General features: G+C 38.6%; 1 protein-coding gene across 8 annotated transcripts in view; it reads right to left on the bottom strand.

The window, feature by feature from the left end:
• Nucleotides 1-14,575, bottom strand: part of HERC2 (HECT and RLD domain containing E3 ubiquitin protein ligase 2) — a 237,444-nt gene that overhangs the window by 48,204 nt on the left and 174,665 nt on the right. For all 8 annotated transcript variants that reach the window (XM_082735976.1, XM_082735972.1, XM_082735973.1 and 5 more), the window contains exons 64-69: nt 13,526-13,670; nt 12,363-12,588; nt 9,321-9,492; nt 8,067-8,256; nt 7,412-7,552; nt 2,515-2,706 (exon numbers count right to left, since the gene is read on the bottom strand). In XM_082735976.1, the coding sequence (XP_082592102.1) occupies nt 2,515-2,706; nt 7,412-7,552; nt 8,067-8,256; nt 9,321-9,492; nt 12,363-12,588; nt 13,526-13,670 (1,066 nt within the window). The remainder of the gene's footprint in view (nt 1-2,514; nt 2,707-7,411; nt 7,553-8,066; nt 8,257-9,320; nt 9,493-12,362; nt 12,589-13,525; nt 13,671-14,575) is intronic.

Raw genomic sequence — 14,575 nt, 5'->3', positions numbered from 1 at the left:
ACTACAAACAGAAACATAAGCAGGAATTTCTCTTGACCCAGGACATTAAGAGGCAGCCCCCCGTACCATATTCCCTCAACAATCCATGATGTCCTTATTTCATTTTAAAATTTTAGTGATTAACATCACTGAAGTGGACAACACTGGTGATTATAAATTCCTTGATTTCCATTTTTAAAAACAAATAAGAACAAATAAGAAGGGGTGCCTGGGTGGCTCAGTCAGTTAACCATCTGCTTTTGACTCAGGTCATGATCTCGGGGTCCTGGGATCGAGCCCCATTTTGGGCTTCCTGCTCAGCAGGGAGCCTACTACTCTTCCTTCCCACTTGTGCCCTCTCTCACTCTCTCTCTTTAAGAAAAATAAAACCTTTTAAAAAAATAAAAACATGTTATTATAACCAATAATGATCAGCAAATTTTCTAAATTCAGAAAAAAAAAACAACTATTCTCTAGTCCATACTTTTCAGGAATAATCCTTTCCTCTATTTTTCCTCATATCTAGACAACAAACAGATTAGCTTGGCAAACAGTTTTTTATTGATGGCAAACTAAAATCACTGCCATGTAGGTATTAGGACTATAAATTCATACATCTCTCTTTCAAGAGTTCCAAACATTAGGTCAGGAGAGGACACAGGACTAGCATCTTGTCACTGGTCAGGACAGTTTGAAGACAATCCTATCTTTGCTTCTGCCTCTCCTTGAACCTGCTATGGATTTGTGTCACTGAAACACAGATGTTGGTGTCATCAAACACCTATTGCACAGCCCACAAGGGGTCTTCTGGGCTACATAATCTTCCTCTGACAAAACCATCATTCCTTCAGGAGGGATTAACAAAGCTTCTCAGGAGACAATGACATAGGGGTCATAGGTGTGGCTCTGCCCTCAAAGTACCCAGGGTCCAACACCATTTCTCCCACCCACCAGCAACCTGAGTGTCCATGAGACAGAAAAAACCCTCTCAGAGCCTCAGTTTCCTCATCTTTAAACAGAGAACACCAACACCTAATCTCGTAGCAAGAATGTACCAGAACTGGACCTGGCAGGTATGTGTGTAACAAATGCTGGGCATTATGACTTTAAATCCATGTCCTCATTCATATCCTTTCCTCTCACAAATACAGTAAACTTATAAAAAAATTAAACTTTTGCTTGCGGCAATTCATTTTGATTTAAACTCTCAGAATTAGCAAAGTAATTTGCCTCAAAAAACTAGAAAGTAGGAAACCTACTTCCTCTTCTTCCTGAATGCAATTAAGAAATAACAAGCCCCAAACCATTTACTGTTTTCAAGACCACTCAACCATACGTAAGTACCTTCTTGTTTGGGTGGTAGTGATATGGGGCCCAGAGAAACACAGATTACGTATCTGTAGAGAGCACATGGCATCAGACTCTGTGATGTGGCCAGCTCTAAAAGGCAGAGCAAGGCCACTGATAAATAACAGTCCTTAAGGAAACCAGAAAACTTTAGGACTCATCAATCCAATTTCTAAGATACACTGATAAGATACTGACTTTAATATCCTACACTAGCCACATGTGCCTACACAAATTTAAATTAATTAAAGTTAAGTAAAATGATAACTTCAGTTCCTCAGGTATATTAGTGATATTTGAAATAGTCAACAGCTACACGTGACTAGAGGCTATCACACTGAATGGCTTAGCTATAGAACATTGCCACCATAGCAGAAAATCCTATTGGATCCAGTGTTAACATTGTAGTATTGGACCATAAAGAGTGAGGATGATGGAATAAAAGAGTCCATAAACAGACTGAAATATATACAGGAATTTTTTCAAATCATTGAGAAAAGGATGGATTATTCGATAAATGGTGTTGGACAACATGCTTGCCATCTAGGAAAAAATAAAGCTGGATCCCTACCTTATTTCTTACATTAGGATAAACCCCAGACAAGGCGCCGGGGTGACTCGGTTAAGTTTTTGACTCTTAGTTTCGGCTCAGGTCATGATCTCATGGGTTATGAGATGGAGCCTCATGTTGGGCTCTGTGCTTAGTAAGGAGTCTGCTTCAAGACTCTCTCCCTCTGACCCTCTCCCCTACTCGCTCACACTCTCCCTCTTTCTCTCTCTCCAAAGTAAATAAATAAATCTTCAAAAAAAAAAAAAAGATAAATCCCAGATGGCTCAAAAATATAAATATAATAAACAAAATCATAAAAATAATGAGAAGAAATCTGAGAAAATTTATTTAAATAATGTCACAGAGGTAAACATTTGTTTTAGCATAATATAAACTCCAGATTTCACTAATGAAAAATACTGGCAGATCTGCCTTCATAGAAATTAGAAATTTCTAAATGGCGAAAAGTACCAAACTAATGTCCAAAGGCACATTGGGAGGACAACTGAAGCACATAAGACAGAGAAAGACTCTAAACTGCTATCTACTAGAATAAAATCAAGCACAAGATACAGTATGATGACAACAGTAGCATATTCCCTAGACAGGAGGCCCACAGTACCCATCATGTGGCTCACCTGTGGGTAGGCGGTACCCATGCCAGACAGCACAGCTGAAAGCACGTCCCTGCCCTTTTCCCCTGCCCGGCTACACACGGACAGCTTGAGCAAGTCTACCATGACGCGGGTGTCATCCGCAACCAGCAGACTGGTGAACTCATCCAAGGACTGAGGTTCAGGGCCTGATGCTTTATTTGGGCTTTCAACATCCTAAAAAGTCCAACAATTAAAATGAGGAGTAATACATTTAGAAACAGTCACCAATTTATTCATGAACTCAAAGGATATGTAACTATTACTGATGAATAAAGGGCTGTAGAAGGCCTTTAAGATCATGAAATGCCAGATTAAGAAATGACATACCCATAAAATTTTCATCACCATGTACTATGCTTTTAAGACCGATTAAATATTTTTTAATAGAAAGTTATTCTTTTTATTTATTTTGTTTTCTTTTTTTAATTATGTTGTTAGCCACCAGAGTACATCATTAGTTTTTGATATCATTTACAAAATACCAACAGTATCTGTGAAAAGTATGACTAAACTACAAATCACAATTTATACTTTAACCAAGTTCATAAGGTAGCTTGGAATAAAGTCACACCATGTAAAATCTACCACCCATCCATAAGACATGCATAGGAATTTCGTAAAACTAAAATTTGGAATTTACATATTTTATCTATAGCCTCTCCATAATTATTTCCTAGAATCTCATTTAAATTGACTTGTTGGCTGGTATATAGCACATTAACCACCTACTCTTTATCCTTGGGTTCTTTGAAAATGAAAATAGATATTCTCCTTTTTACTTTTCATTTACAGTATGTCAGCTAAAACTCATTGCACCTGTGATCCTTTTCTTCTTTCCCCTCTTTGGCAGGAGAAAGAAGCTACTTATTTGTCTGCATCACTATCTATCCCCTGACCTCATGACGATGTCCCACCCAGGACTGCCCCATCAGAGGGGAAGGACCCCCAGCAGCCCAGCTTCAAGAGGGTTCCGTGACCGTGGCCTTTCTAATCAGCCAAGGTCCGTGTGGTCCTCTGCTCTGCAGGGTGATTCTGTTGCTGACCAATTCCTGTGACCTGGAGGATGGATTTCTGACCACCAGCAACCTGGAGCAGGTGAAGGGCTACCTGGCATCCACCTTCCCCAGCAAATACAGCAAGGTGCTCCCACAGAAACCATGAAGACATTACTTTTGCGGTGGGAAAGGACACTACAAGATTCCATGTAATGCCAGAAAACTAAGACCTGGAGCAGAGAACTAAAGTGAAGAGCAGCCAACTGGGGCCTGGGGCCAGACCACGTGCAGTGTGAGGCAGAGCCCTCCTCCAAGAAGGTTCTCAAAGCAGACCCAGCCAGGAGAGAAGCCCCCTCACCTTTTGGAGTAACAAACAGACCCAAAGACCTAATGATCGTAAAAGCACAAACTGCCTCACAGCCTCCTATCTAACACCCTAAGAGCCTCTTGGGAGCTGGCAGTGGGATCTGACTTATAAAAAGGAATAAGAAGACATCAGAGGGGGAAAATTTTGAGCTTAGAGGGAGTGGGAAACACTGAGACCCAGGACCTTCTAGTTTCCCAGACAGAGTCTGGCTCACCAGAGGAAGAACAAGATGCCAAAAGTGCCTTTCTTCTTTTCTCCTGCTTTCAGGATCTCAGCAAAACTAGTGCCAACTCTTTCCAGAAACAGCAGTGAACTAGGGGAAGCACAGCCCCACTTAGGAAATTTAAGGGGAATGGGACACATCCAATGTGCAAGTTCCATTGACTTAGGTCCTGGATACCACACTTCTCTGAGCTAGAATAGTTTCTCCCTTTAAAGAAACAGACCCTGCTCCTACCTCTGCATGGAGACCCAGGAAACCCATTAAGTGAAGTTGGTCAGAAATTGTAACATCCCAACATCTCTCTCACTGAAAAGCAACAAAAGCATTCAGTGGAATATATTAACCACATATAATACATGTGATCAATACTAGCCTAAAACTAATATGCAAATTACCATGATTTATGAATCATACCAAAACTGAAACAACAGGAATCTAGGGGTTTAATAATCTGGATAATGCCTACATCTCATAAATAAATTGGTAGGAAAGAAATTCCTCTCCTACCCAAAAGCAAAAATTTTGAATAATTCAGCATAATTTCTGCATTAAATCCTCACCCTAGGAGACTGCCAAGAAGTTAAATATAGATATCTAATCTATAAATAATATTTTTCATTACCAGAGATGGTTATCAGTAATTTCTATAGGACACATTTTTGTCAGCATTAATAGCATAATAAACCAAGAGTTCCAAGTATAACTGAAAATAATGCATATTAAATAGATGTAGGGACTAAGGAGTGTACTTGTTATGATAACCACCAAGTGGAAGTGTTGAATCACTATATTGTACACCTGAAACTGATATTATACTGTATGTTAACTGGAATTTAAATAACAACTTAAAAAATTAAAAAAAGAATGGATATTTGTCCCCAAAGGCAAATATGCTGGAAAGGGAGAGAGTGTTAGCATGTACAATGGCCTGGCATAGGGAGCACCTAAGTGGCTCGGGAAGGTGTCCATATGTGGGGGTGGCTGGTGTGGCCAGCTTGGGAGGTGAGAGAGAGGTCACAAATCAAGCAGGTGAAAGGTCATCCTTGCAGAAGTTAGACTGGTTCTGAGTGTCAGAAGCTGTGCAGAGAAAGGAGTGTACCCAGGTGGGGGAGGTGTGGCTACTTATGGGGAACTAAACAAACTGCCAATAACAGGGACCAGGTTTCTCCCTTTCAGAGAAGAGAGTTATAAACACAGAGGGGGAGAAAAGAAGAATGAGTCCTGTGCTGTTAGAATTGATTGTATTGTTGTTGTGAACCAGTGGCTCTCAAAATATGCCATTTATAAAGAAATAAATAAGTGTACTTCTCTGTTGTGTATGTATACATACACATACATTCCCTACCTCTGTCCACTTGGAAACAGCAACACCCAAGAGCAATGAGCACTTGAAGATCTTGCCTTTTAAATACCACTCTCTACTAAAAAGAACCAAGACCTCCTAGAGAAACATCTGATTTCTGGGCTGGAGGGTAAAACATTTTGTTGAGCTTATCTAGAATCTTGTGTTGTGCCAGAAAGCAAGAAAACACTAAAAAAAATGATGAGAACATCTTAAAGGGGCAGATAAAATTCTATAAAATATTTAAAGAAGAATTAATATTAATCCTTCAAACTCTTTAAAAAACAAAACAAAAGATAGGGGTGCCTGGGTAGCTCAGTCATTAAGCATCTGCCTTCTGCTCAGGTCATGATCCCAGGATCCTGGGATAGAGCCCTACATCAGGCTTCTTGCTCAGTGGACAGCCTGCTTCTCCCTCTCCCTCTGCTGCTACCCCCACTTGTGCACGCACATGCATTCTCTCTCTCTCTCTCTCTCTGTCAAATAAATAAAATCTTAAAAAAAAAAAAAATGAAGGAAGACTGCCCAGCTCATTCTATGAGGACAGGATTACTCTAATACCCAAACCAGGCAAACACATCACAAGATAACTACAGATTAGTATCCCTTATGAACACCGGTATAAAAATCCTCAACAAAAGAGCAAATCAATCCAGCAACGTATAAAAAGGATTACACATTTCAAATACAGAAAGAGACAGAGCAAGCATAAATTCTGTGGTGTTGGACTGAAACTGAAAATAGTAGTTTGAACTATTCATGGTTTTTATTATAAAGATAAGATGCTGAAGTAGAAAAAAAATGTGCATAGGCATGCATGCTTGCTGAGAAGGTGTAAACCAAGGACATCTGGTAGCAACTAACTTACCAAGTTTCCAGATCTTGTTTCTAAATTCTATGATCCACTAAAAGGAACCAGGGCTCCTTGGAGAAATGGAGGATTCCAGAGCAGGGAGAGGGTAAGTTAAAGTCTGGAACACGTTTTTGCGCCAAAAAGTAAATAAGTGTTCAAACAACTATGGGGACATGTCAGAAGGACAAATGAACCAGCCAGAAAGGGATCCCCATGGCCATGTCTGGTACAATTTGGGTGTCAAATGATAACAGTAATGGATGTCATTATTTGAGTAAAGTACGATCCCATGATTCCATACCAACATAGATGGATGGATAGGACAGACAGACAGACAGACAGATGAAGATGAGAAGGTAAAGTTCTCACAGAAGAACAGCAACAATTATGTTCAAACATGAATGATGAAATTTGCAAAATCACCATGTGACAACTACCACAGTAATAATGGATTCAGCTAGAATCATCAATAGATACTAAAAACTGGTGGGTAAAATAGGAGGAAAAAGGTACTTACAGGTATTTATAGTCTCAAAATATCTCCCTATGAATACATCCTAACCCACTTTTATTAACTTCTGGTGGAAAAACCTGGCAGACGCTCTTGACCAAGCAGTAAGAATTAATATCACCAGACTCAGCAAATAAACAATGCACACACATCAATGGGATGCATTGAAAAGAACTCTACATCCTTCCTGTAGTATCCATCCAAAGGAAGAATTAAAAAATGTCCCATACTGAATACTAAAGAGACAACAGTCAACCCTGAATTGCGTTCTAGACCTATAAAGAATACTATTAGGACAATGAGCAAAATCTGATTAGATCTGTGGATTAGAAAGTAATCCTGGATCAGTGTTAATGTCCTGACACACTGAAGCCTTGGGGATGAATGGGGACTGTGCCCTGCAGCTACCCACCAATGGTTCAGAAATGCCAACAGCTAGAGAACCTAGGTGAATGGTATATGTAAGTATAATGTGCTATAATTCTATGTACTACTTCTCCAACTTTTGTGTGCATTTAAGATTATTTCAGAGTCCAGCAAATTTAAGATTATTTCAAAATAAAATGTTAAAGAAGAAAGCTCCTTGACCTCTTTGGTTTTTGTCATAGTTTCTGCAATGATGCTGGCAGCTCCTGGGTCGTCCGTCACTGGGATAAATGGTCGAGAAGAAGCTGAGGAAGCAGATGGGGTCACTGCAGAGGGGGTCACAGCATCCTCAGAAGATATCATCTAGTTTAAAAGTATACAGGAAGAGGAAAAACTGAGCGGTGTGGCACACCTCCTACACAACTCCAAAAAGCTTTCCCTCAAACCCCTTAAGCCAGAGGTTAACAAGGTGCTTCCACCATCCTGGGGTACAGGGCAACCCTCCAAAGTCAAACACATTAATATTCCCATGAAAACCTATTAATATTCACAAAAGGACACATGAAGAAGATTAGAAATGAGTTCGCATCTCTTCAAGTTGGGTTTTCCCCAAAAATAAGTTACAAAAACTCTTGGCCTTCAGAGCTTTAATGTTCCAGAATCATGGATAAAGGACTGTGGACTTGTATTTCACAACTTTTTAAAAAAATTAAGGTATTTCTATTTAAACATGATAAAGATCCTTTTAAAATTACATATTTTTAAATTCAATCCGAAAATCACAGCAGTAGGAACAAAAGCAGTCTGAATTAATAATACTTTCCTAAACACAAAGTTTGATCTAATGTTGCATTATTGTTTCACTATTTATTTTTACCTCTCCTCTCTTTTCTTGCCATGGATTTGGACTCAGTCTGTCTTCAATATCAATAGCCAGCACACATTCCTCTCCGTTCACAGGACTGGCCATAGCAGATGCATCGGAAGGAGGTGCCGAGGAGGAAAATGAAGGACACTCCACTGGGGCAATCATGCCAGCTGGCATCAGGGCCCCAACCACCGCATCTCTGTCAGGAGAGAAAGCCAGGCCTGTGGTGAACTGCCCTTCACCAATGCAGGAAAGAAGACCCAGGAGTAGGGAAGAACACTTACTGAGTGACTCCCTCATTTTTATAGGATACACATAAAGCAGTTCTGGGAAAATACTAAACCAATATTCATCAGCTAAAAGCTACAATGTTTACTTATGATCTTATGACCTTGGTAATCACAGGTGAAAAAATACCAAATATAAAAATCAGACCAGAATAAACCCCCAGATTCCCTTGAGAAATCTTCTAGGATTGTTAGAGCCTGAGGATAATGTTTTATTTACTAAAAGCTGTGTATCAAGGATGCCTCACATAAAGCAGCTAAGACTAAATGTCCTCTCAGTGACACAGTTGGCCTTCAGTATGAAACTAATGTTCCTGTGTAATTTATTTCTACTCATCAGGCCCATAATCATGGGAGATGAGCAACTCAGACAGAAAATAGCAGCAAAATGTTGAAAAAGATAGCATTATTAAAACTCTGTTTATCAAGTGTTTGAGTGAAGGAAATGACAAGTGGTCTTAAACATCACTGTATAGTTTTATCAGTTATTTCTTCCTCTCATTCCTCAAATAGTGATGTTTAGAACTTACTGGCCATAAAAATAAAAAATGATTTTTAATTTGGATTTCTTTTTTTTTTTTTTTTTGAGAGAGAGAGCAAGTAGGGGTGGAGGAGGGGTAGTAGGAGAGGAAGAGAGAATTTTAAGCAAGCTCTACACCCACCACCCCAATTTGGATTTCTGATTCATATTTCAACTCCCATTAAAAAAAGCACAGGGCTGCCTGGGTGGCTCAGTTGGTTACGGCTCATGAGATCAAGCCCCATGTTCTCAGGCTCCATACTCTGCAGGGAGTCTAAAATAAATAAACAGATCGTAAAAAAAAAAAAAATCACCATTCACGAAGGGTATATGATCTAAAACTCACAGTATTTAAAGACAATACTATAACATTCTCTGAGACATATAATCAACCAAAAATACAAACCCCAAAGTTTAAATAACTGCAGGATTTCAAAAGCTAGTCAACAAGCCTACCTGGCATACATGATTTGCAATGCTGTAAGTATATGAGATAAGGCCTGCTGTTTGGCCAGATTTCCATCCAATGACAGGAGAATCTTGGCAAGAGAAGGGCGATTTGGCTTAGAATTATTTGCACCACTGATTTTATTGCTGGCAGCAGAAGAATCAGCATCTGAAGGCACACCTGAAAAAGGAAAATAAAATTTGGGATCAATTTTAAAGATCAGAGTTTGCTCTATTCCTATTTGACCTTTCCAGTTTATTTCTAAAACACACTCCAATCTTCATTTTGCTATTTCACAGATTAAGTATTAGGTTAATGGTCTTCCAGAGTAAAAACAAAAACAATAAACAATAAAAACAAAAACAATAAATCTATTTACTTATACTTCTATAAAAAAGTTATTTTCATCAAAGCTTCATTGTTTAGCTACAAAAAAAAAGTGATTAAAATATAGTGACTACCCGTATTTACTTACCACTGAAATGCAAGACAAAAAATAACACAAAACAATGGAGAGAAGACAAAATGTTCACCAATGAACAGTCTTACTAGACACATGATCCAGGTCATCACTGCCCTAAGAGTTCGCAGGCTTCAGCCAAGGGAAGGGAACCAGGTGGAGCTCAGTGGTCTATATGAGTAAAGGAGGAACAGCTCTGGGGAGAGAGGCCAGTGTGGTCAGAGTTCACAAAACAGAAGCAGAGAAGACACAGTTGCCCAGATAAGTGCACCAGGGAGTTATGCAGGTACCCTCACTCCCACAGCTGAGGATGCAGCAAAAGGTGCCTACATGAGAGGAAGTTCCCAAAGACAAAGAAAGAACTACATGAAAGTACTACAGACTCCACACACAGGCTGGAAGAATGCAGAGGAACCAGCATAGGAGTTGCTCCTGTCAGCCAGACATGAAGACCTCATTTTTCTCAAAATGTCTTGTCTCAGTGGTGGGGAATTATTAGTCTCACACTAATATCAGGTCTGAAGCCACTAAACAAATCCAAAACCAAGACCCAAAAGGAACAAAATGTTATAGAGTAACTTAACCATAAGCTAAAGAAGATTTACAGACAAACAAAAATCTCCAGCAGGCATTTTTTTTTTTTTGACACAGAGATAGAGATCACAAGTAGGCAGAGAGGCAGAAAAGAGAGGGGGGGGGGGAAGCAGGCTCCCCGCTGAGCAGAGAGCCTGATGCAGGGCTCAATCCCAGGACCCTGAGACCATGACCCGAGCCAAAGGCAGAGGCCCAACCCACTGAGCCACCTAAGCGCCCCTCCGGCAGGCAATTTTATAAAAATTGACAAGCTTATTCTAATACTCAAAACAGCATTTGAAAAAGAACAAAGTTAAAGAATTACCACAGCCTGAATTTGGGTCTTTTATAAAGTTATAATAATCAAAATATTGTGGTATTGGCAACAAAATACAAAAATAAGTCAACAAAACTGAGCATCCAGAAATAGATCCATAACATGCAAAGACAACTGATTTTTTACAAAGGTGCAAAAAGCAACTCAACAGAGAAAGGATAGTTTTCTTAAGTAAATGAAACTGGAACAACTGGATAGCCACACACACACACCTCCACCAAAGAATTCAGTACACATCTCACACAATATATAAAATTTAACTTGAGGTCAAGCATAGATTTAAATATCTAAAACTCTAGAACTTACATAAAAAAATACAGGAAATGAACTTCTGATTTTGAGTACACAAGGTCTTTTTAGATGTAACCCCAAAGTATGAGCCATTAAAAAAATGGACTTTATCAAAATTAAAAATTTCTGCTCTTTAAAATTCACTTGTGGAGAGAATGAGAAGATAAGCAACACTGGGAGAAAATATTTACAAGCCACATATCTGACAAAAGACTTGTACCCAGAATATATAAAGAACACTCAACAGTCAATAAGAAAACAACCTAGTTTTAAATGTAGGCAAAAGATAGGAATAGACACTACCCAAAAAACAAAAAAACAAACAAACAAACAAAAAAAACCACACCATATTTGGATGGTAAATACACATGATGCTCAACATCATTAGTCATCAGGGAAATGCAAAGTAAAACCACAATGAGATACCACTACATATCTACACAAATCTTAAGTTCAAATCATAAAGACTGACCAAACCAACGGTAGACAAAAATATGGAGTGAGCTGGAGCTTTGGAACAATGACTTTACAAAAACAGTCTGTAGGATTCTTGAGAAGATAAACCTATACCTACCATATGATTTAACCATTCCTCTCCTCGATATTTACCCTAGAGAAATCCAAGTATAGGTCCACATAAAGACTTGTACATGAATGTTCATAGCAATTTTATTTGTAAAGCCAAAAACTGGGAACAACCTCAAAGTCCACCCACAGGCAACTAATAACAAACTGAAGTACATCCATAAATGAAATACTACTTGACAAAAAAGAAAAGAATGAATTATTAGTATATGCAACATGAATGAATTTCAAAATAATGATGCTGAATGGAAAAAGTGAGATTTAAAAAGTACCCACTGTATGATTCCATTTATATAAAACTCTTAAAAATACAAACTTATATACAGTGTCAGAAAGCAAGTCAAGGGGTTGTAGGAGAAAGAGAGGCTGAGAAGGGGCACAAAGAATATGTATATTTTCACTTATCTTGACTCAGTGATGCTTTCACAGGTGCACACATGTCAAAGCTCATGGAAATCACACTTTAAATATGTAAGGTTTGTTGAATGTCAATTATATCTGAGTCAAGCTGCTAAAAATACCAAGTAGCCCAGCCCAGCACAGTGCTTATGTATGTCAAGTAGTTATTATACAGCACTGCCAGAGGTGACCTGATCATAATATAAGAATCAGCATCATACTTCCTTTCAAAATTCTCCATCCAGCACGCAAAAAGCAAAGTACCATGGTTATTTTGTGACCCTAGTACAGAATGCAGTTAATGCAGTGCTACAACCTCTAATCTGGTGGTCTTATTAAATATTCTAACTATGATGTTCTTGTACCCTACAGAAATATCTTATACTAAATACAAATCTGTGTTACCTAAATAGGAAGCACCTAAAGGGTCTCTTGCAGTCTGAAAGAGAACGGGCTCATGGACAGAGGGTGTTGCCACATCAACGGTAGTCCATGCCACACTGTGTGAAGACCCACAAGCCACTCGTGTGATCTTCTGGCCTTCTAAGCCTTGCACAAGTGTAGGCTTTCTATTAACTGTGGTCGTGCCATTGCCCTGTTGGCCATGGTCGTTATCTCCCCAAGCATAAACCTGTTACAGGGAACAAAAACAGAATTTTTCAGGATTTGAGAACATTGTCTTTAAATTTACTTCAAAATTCTCTCCAATAACTATAAGTAAGTATTTATTTACTATCAATCCAATAAATTCATCTGTGCTGTTTTATTTTAGGAAACAGGGAGATTCTCCTCTTCAACTAAGTTCAATACTTATTTATTTTCCTTTGTTTTGCAAAGCAAAGTGATCAAAAACAATATGCTCACTTTTCATGTAATTCACTTCTTGGCTTTACAGATTTAGAAGGAAGAATTCATTTTTAATTCATTTTGATTAAAAAAAACAAACAGTGTGCTCTTGTTGCAATGAGCACTGGATGTTATATGTAAATGATGAATCACTAAATTCTACTCCTGAAACTGATGTTACACTATATGTTAACTAACTAGAACTTAAATAAAATTTGGGGGGAAAAAATGTGCTAATTTGTTGTCATAAATGAATTTTTAAAATATAACACAAGCCTAAAAAAAAAAATATATATATATATATATATTTATTTATTTATTTATAAAACATAAGCCTGTCATGATATGGATTCTCAAAGCAGAAGAATGAGTAATACTTGTCATGGATGACTTTATTTCTAAAATGACGAACATATCTCTCAATTGGTTATCAATTTCTCAAGTAAAACACTGTTAATACCTTAGCAGTAGGAGCTTCAATGACAATAATCTTTTCATATTTTTCATGTGGACTTTAGAATAGGAAAGCCCACCACTTTACAACATCTGTCAGTCAACAACTCTTCAATTTACCAGGTGTTCCTGCCTAAGCTGACAACTGGGCAGATATACACAAGAACAAAACGGGTACAGCCTGTTCTCCTGGTTCTTTAAATACTAAGACTCACTTCATTTCATCATGAATTATATTTTCAACACAAGGACTTGTCATCTTAGCTTACCTGCCCTGCATCTGTGACTGCCAGGCAGTGCAGGGCCCCAACAGCCACATGCACAATCTTCTTCCCTCTCAGCCCTTCCACCACCTGTGGCTTCCGTACGTGCACATCAGAGCCATGGCCCAATCTGAAGTAATCCCCCTTCCCCCTGCAAGGAGGTCAAGAGTGTGCATTTTAATGTATGGCTACCATCTAGCAATGTTCCACAGGAAGACACTCATTTGTTTACAGCATTAGAGCCAGCTCATTAACATCACATACAGTGCCCACAATCTCTGAAATTATGTTATAAAATAGTATATCATTAATTCAAATTAATTCTTTAATTCTACAGCAAGATCCTTAATGTGTGCTGTATAACATTTAAGTTACTGATGTAGGTCAATTCTTCCTTAAGCTGCCTCTGAGATACAATACTCAAGTTAAGGCCCATCACATTGTCACAAGGTCAGTTGGTTGTCCCTCTCCTTTTAAATTTAATAAAATAAGCTTTCACAAGAAAGGCATGGACTTTTTAAGGATCAAAGAAATCAGAAGTCTGCTTTCTGCCCAATTGATCGCTAGTCTTCTGGCATGGTAAGAAAGAAACCTTCTACATAAATCTCACCTCAACAGGGAAGACAACCAGCTGGGCTAAAATTTCTCTAGTCTTCATTTCCAAATGACCCAGTTACAAGAAAAATTTCTTATTATAATACTGTCACTAATCCCAACTTGAAATAAATAAAAGAAAAAAGATGCTGGATGTAAGAAAATGAAGGTTTGGGGCACCTGGGTGGCTCAGTTGTTAGGTGTCTGCCATCAGCTCAGGTTATGATCCCAAGATCCTGGGATCGAGCACTGCATCAGGCTCCCTGCTTGACGGGGAGTCTGCTTCTTCCTCTCCCACTCCCCCTGCTGTGTTCCTGCTCTTGCTGTCTCTCTCTCTCTTCATTTTTTTCTTTTTTAAAGATTTTATTTACATTTAAAAAAATATATTTTATTTATTTATTTGACAGAGAGACAGAGATCACAAGTAGGCAGAAAGGCAGGCAGAGAGAGAATCAGGCTGCC

The sequence above is a fragment of the Mustela nivalis genome, assembly GCF_964662115.1.
Source record: "Mustela nivalis genome assembly, chromosome: 6".
In the NCBI taxonomy this organism is placed as follows: domain Eukaryota; kingdom Metazoa; phylum Chordata; class Mammalia; order Carnivora; family Mustelidae; genus Mustela; species Mustela nivalis.
Note: the sequence above shows the minus strand (reverse complement) of the source record. Positions and strands in the feature narration are given on the sequence as shown.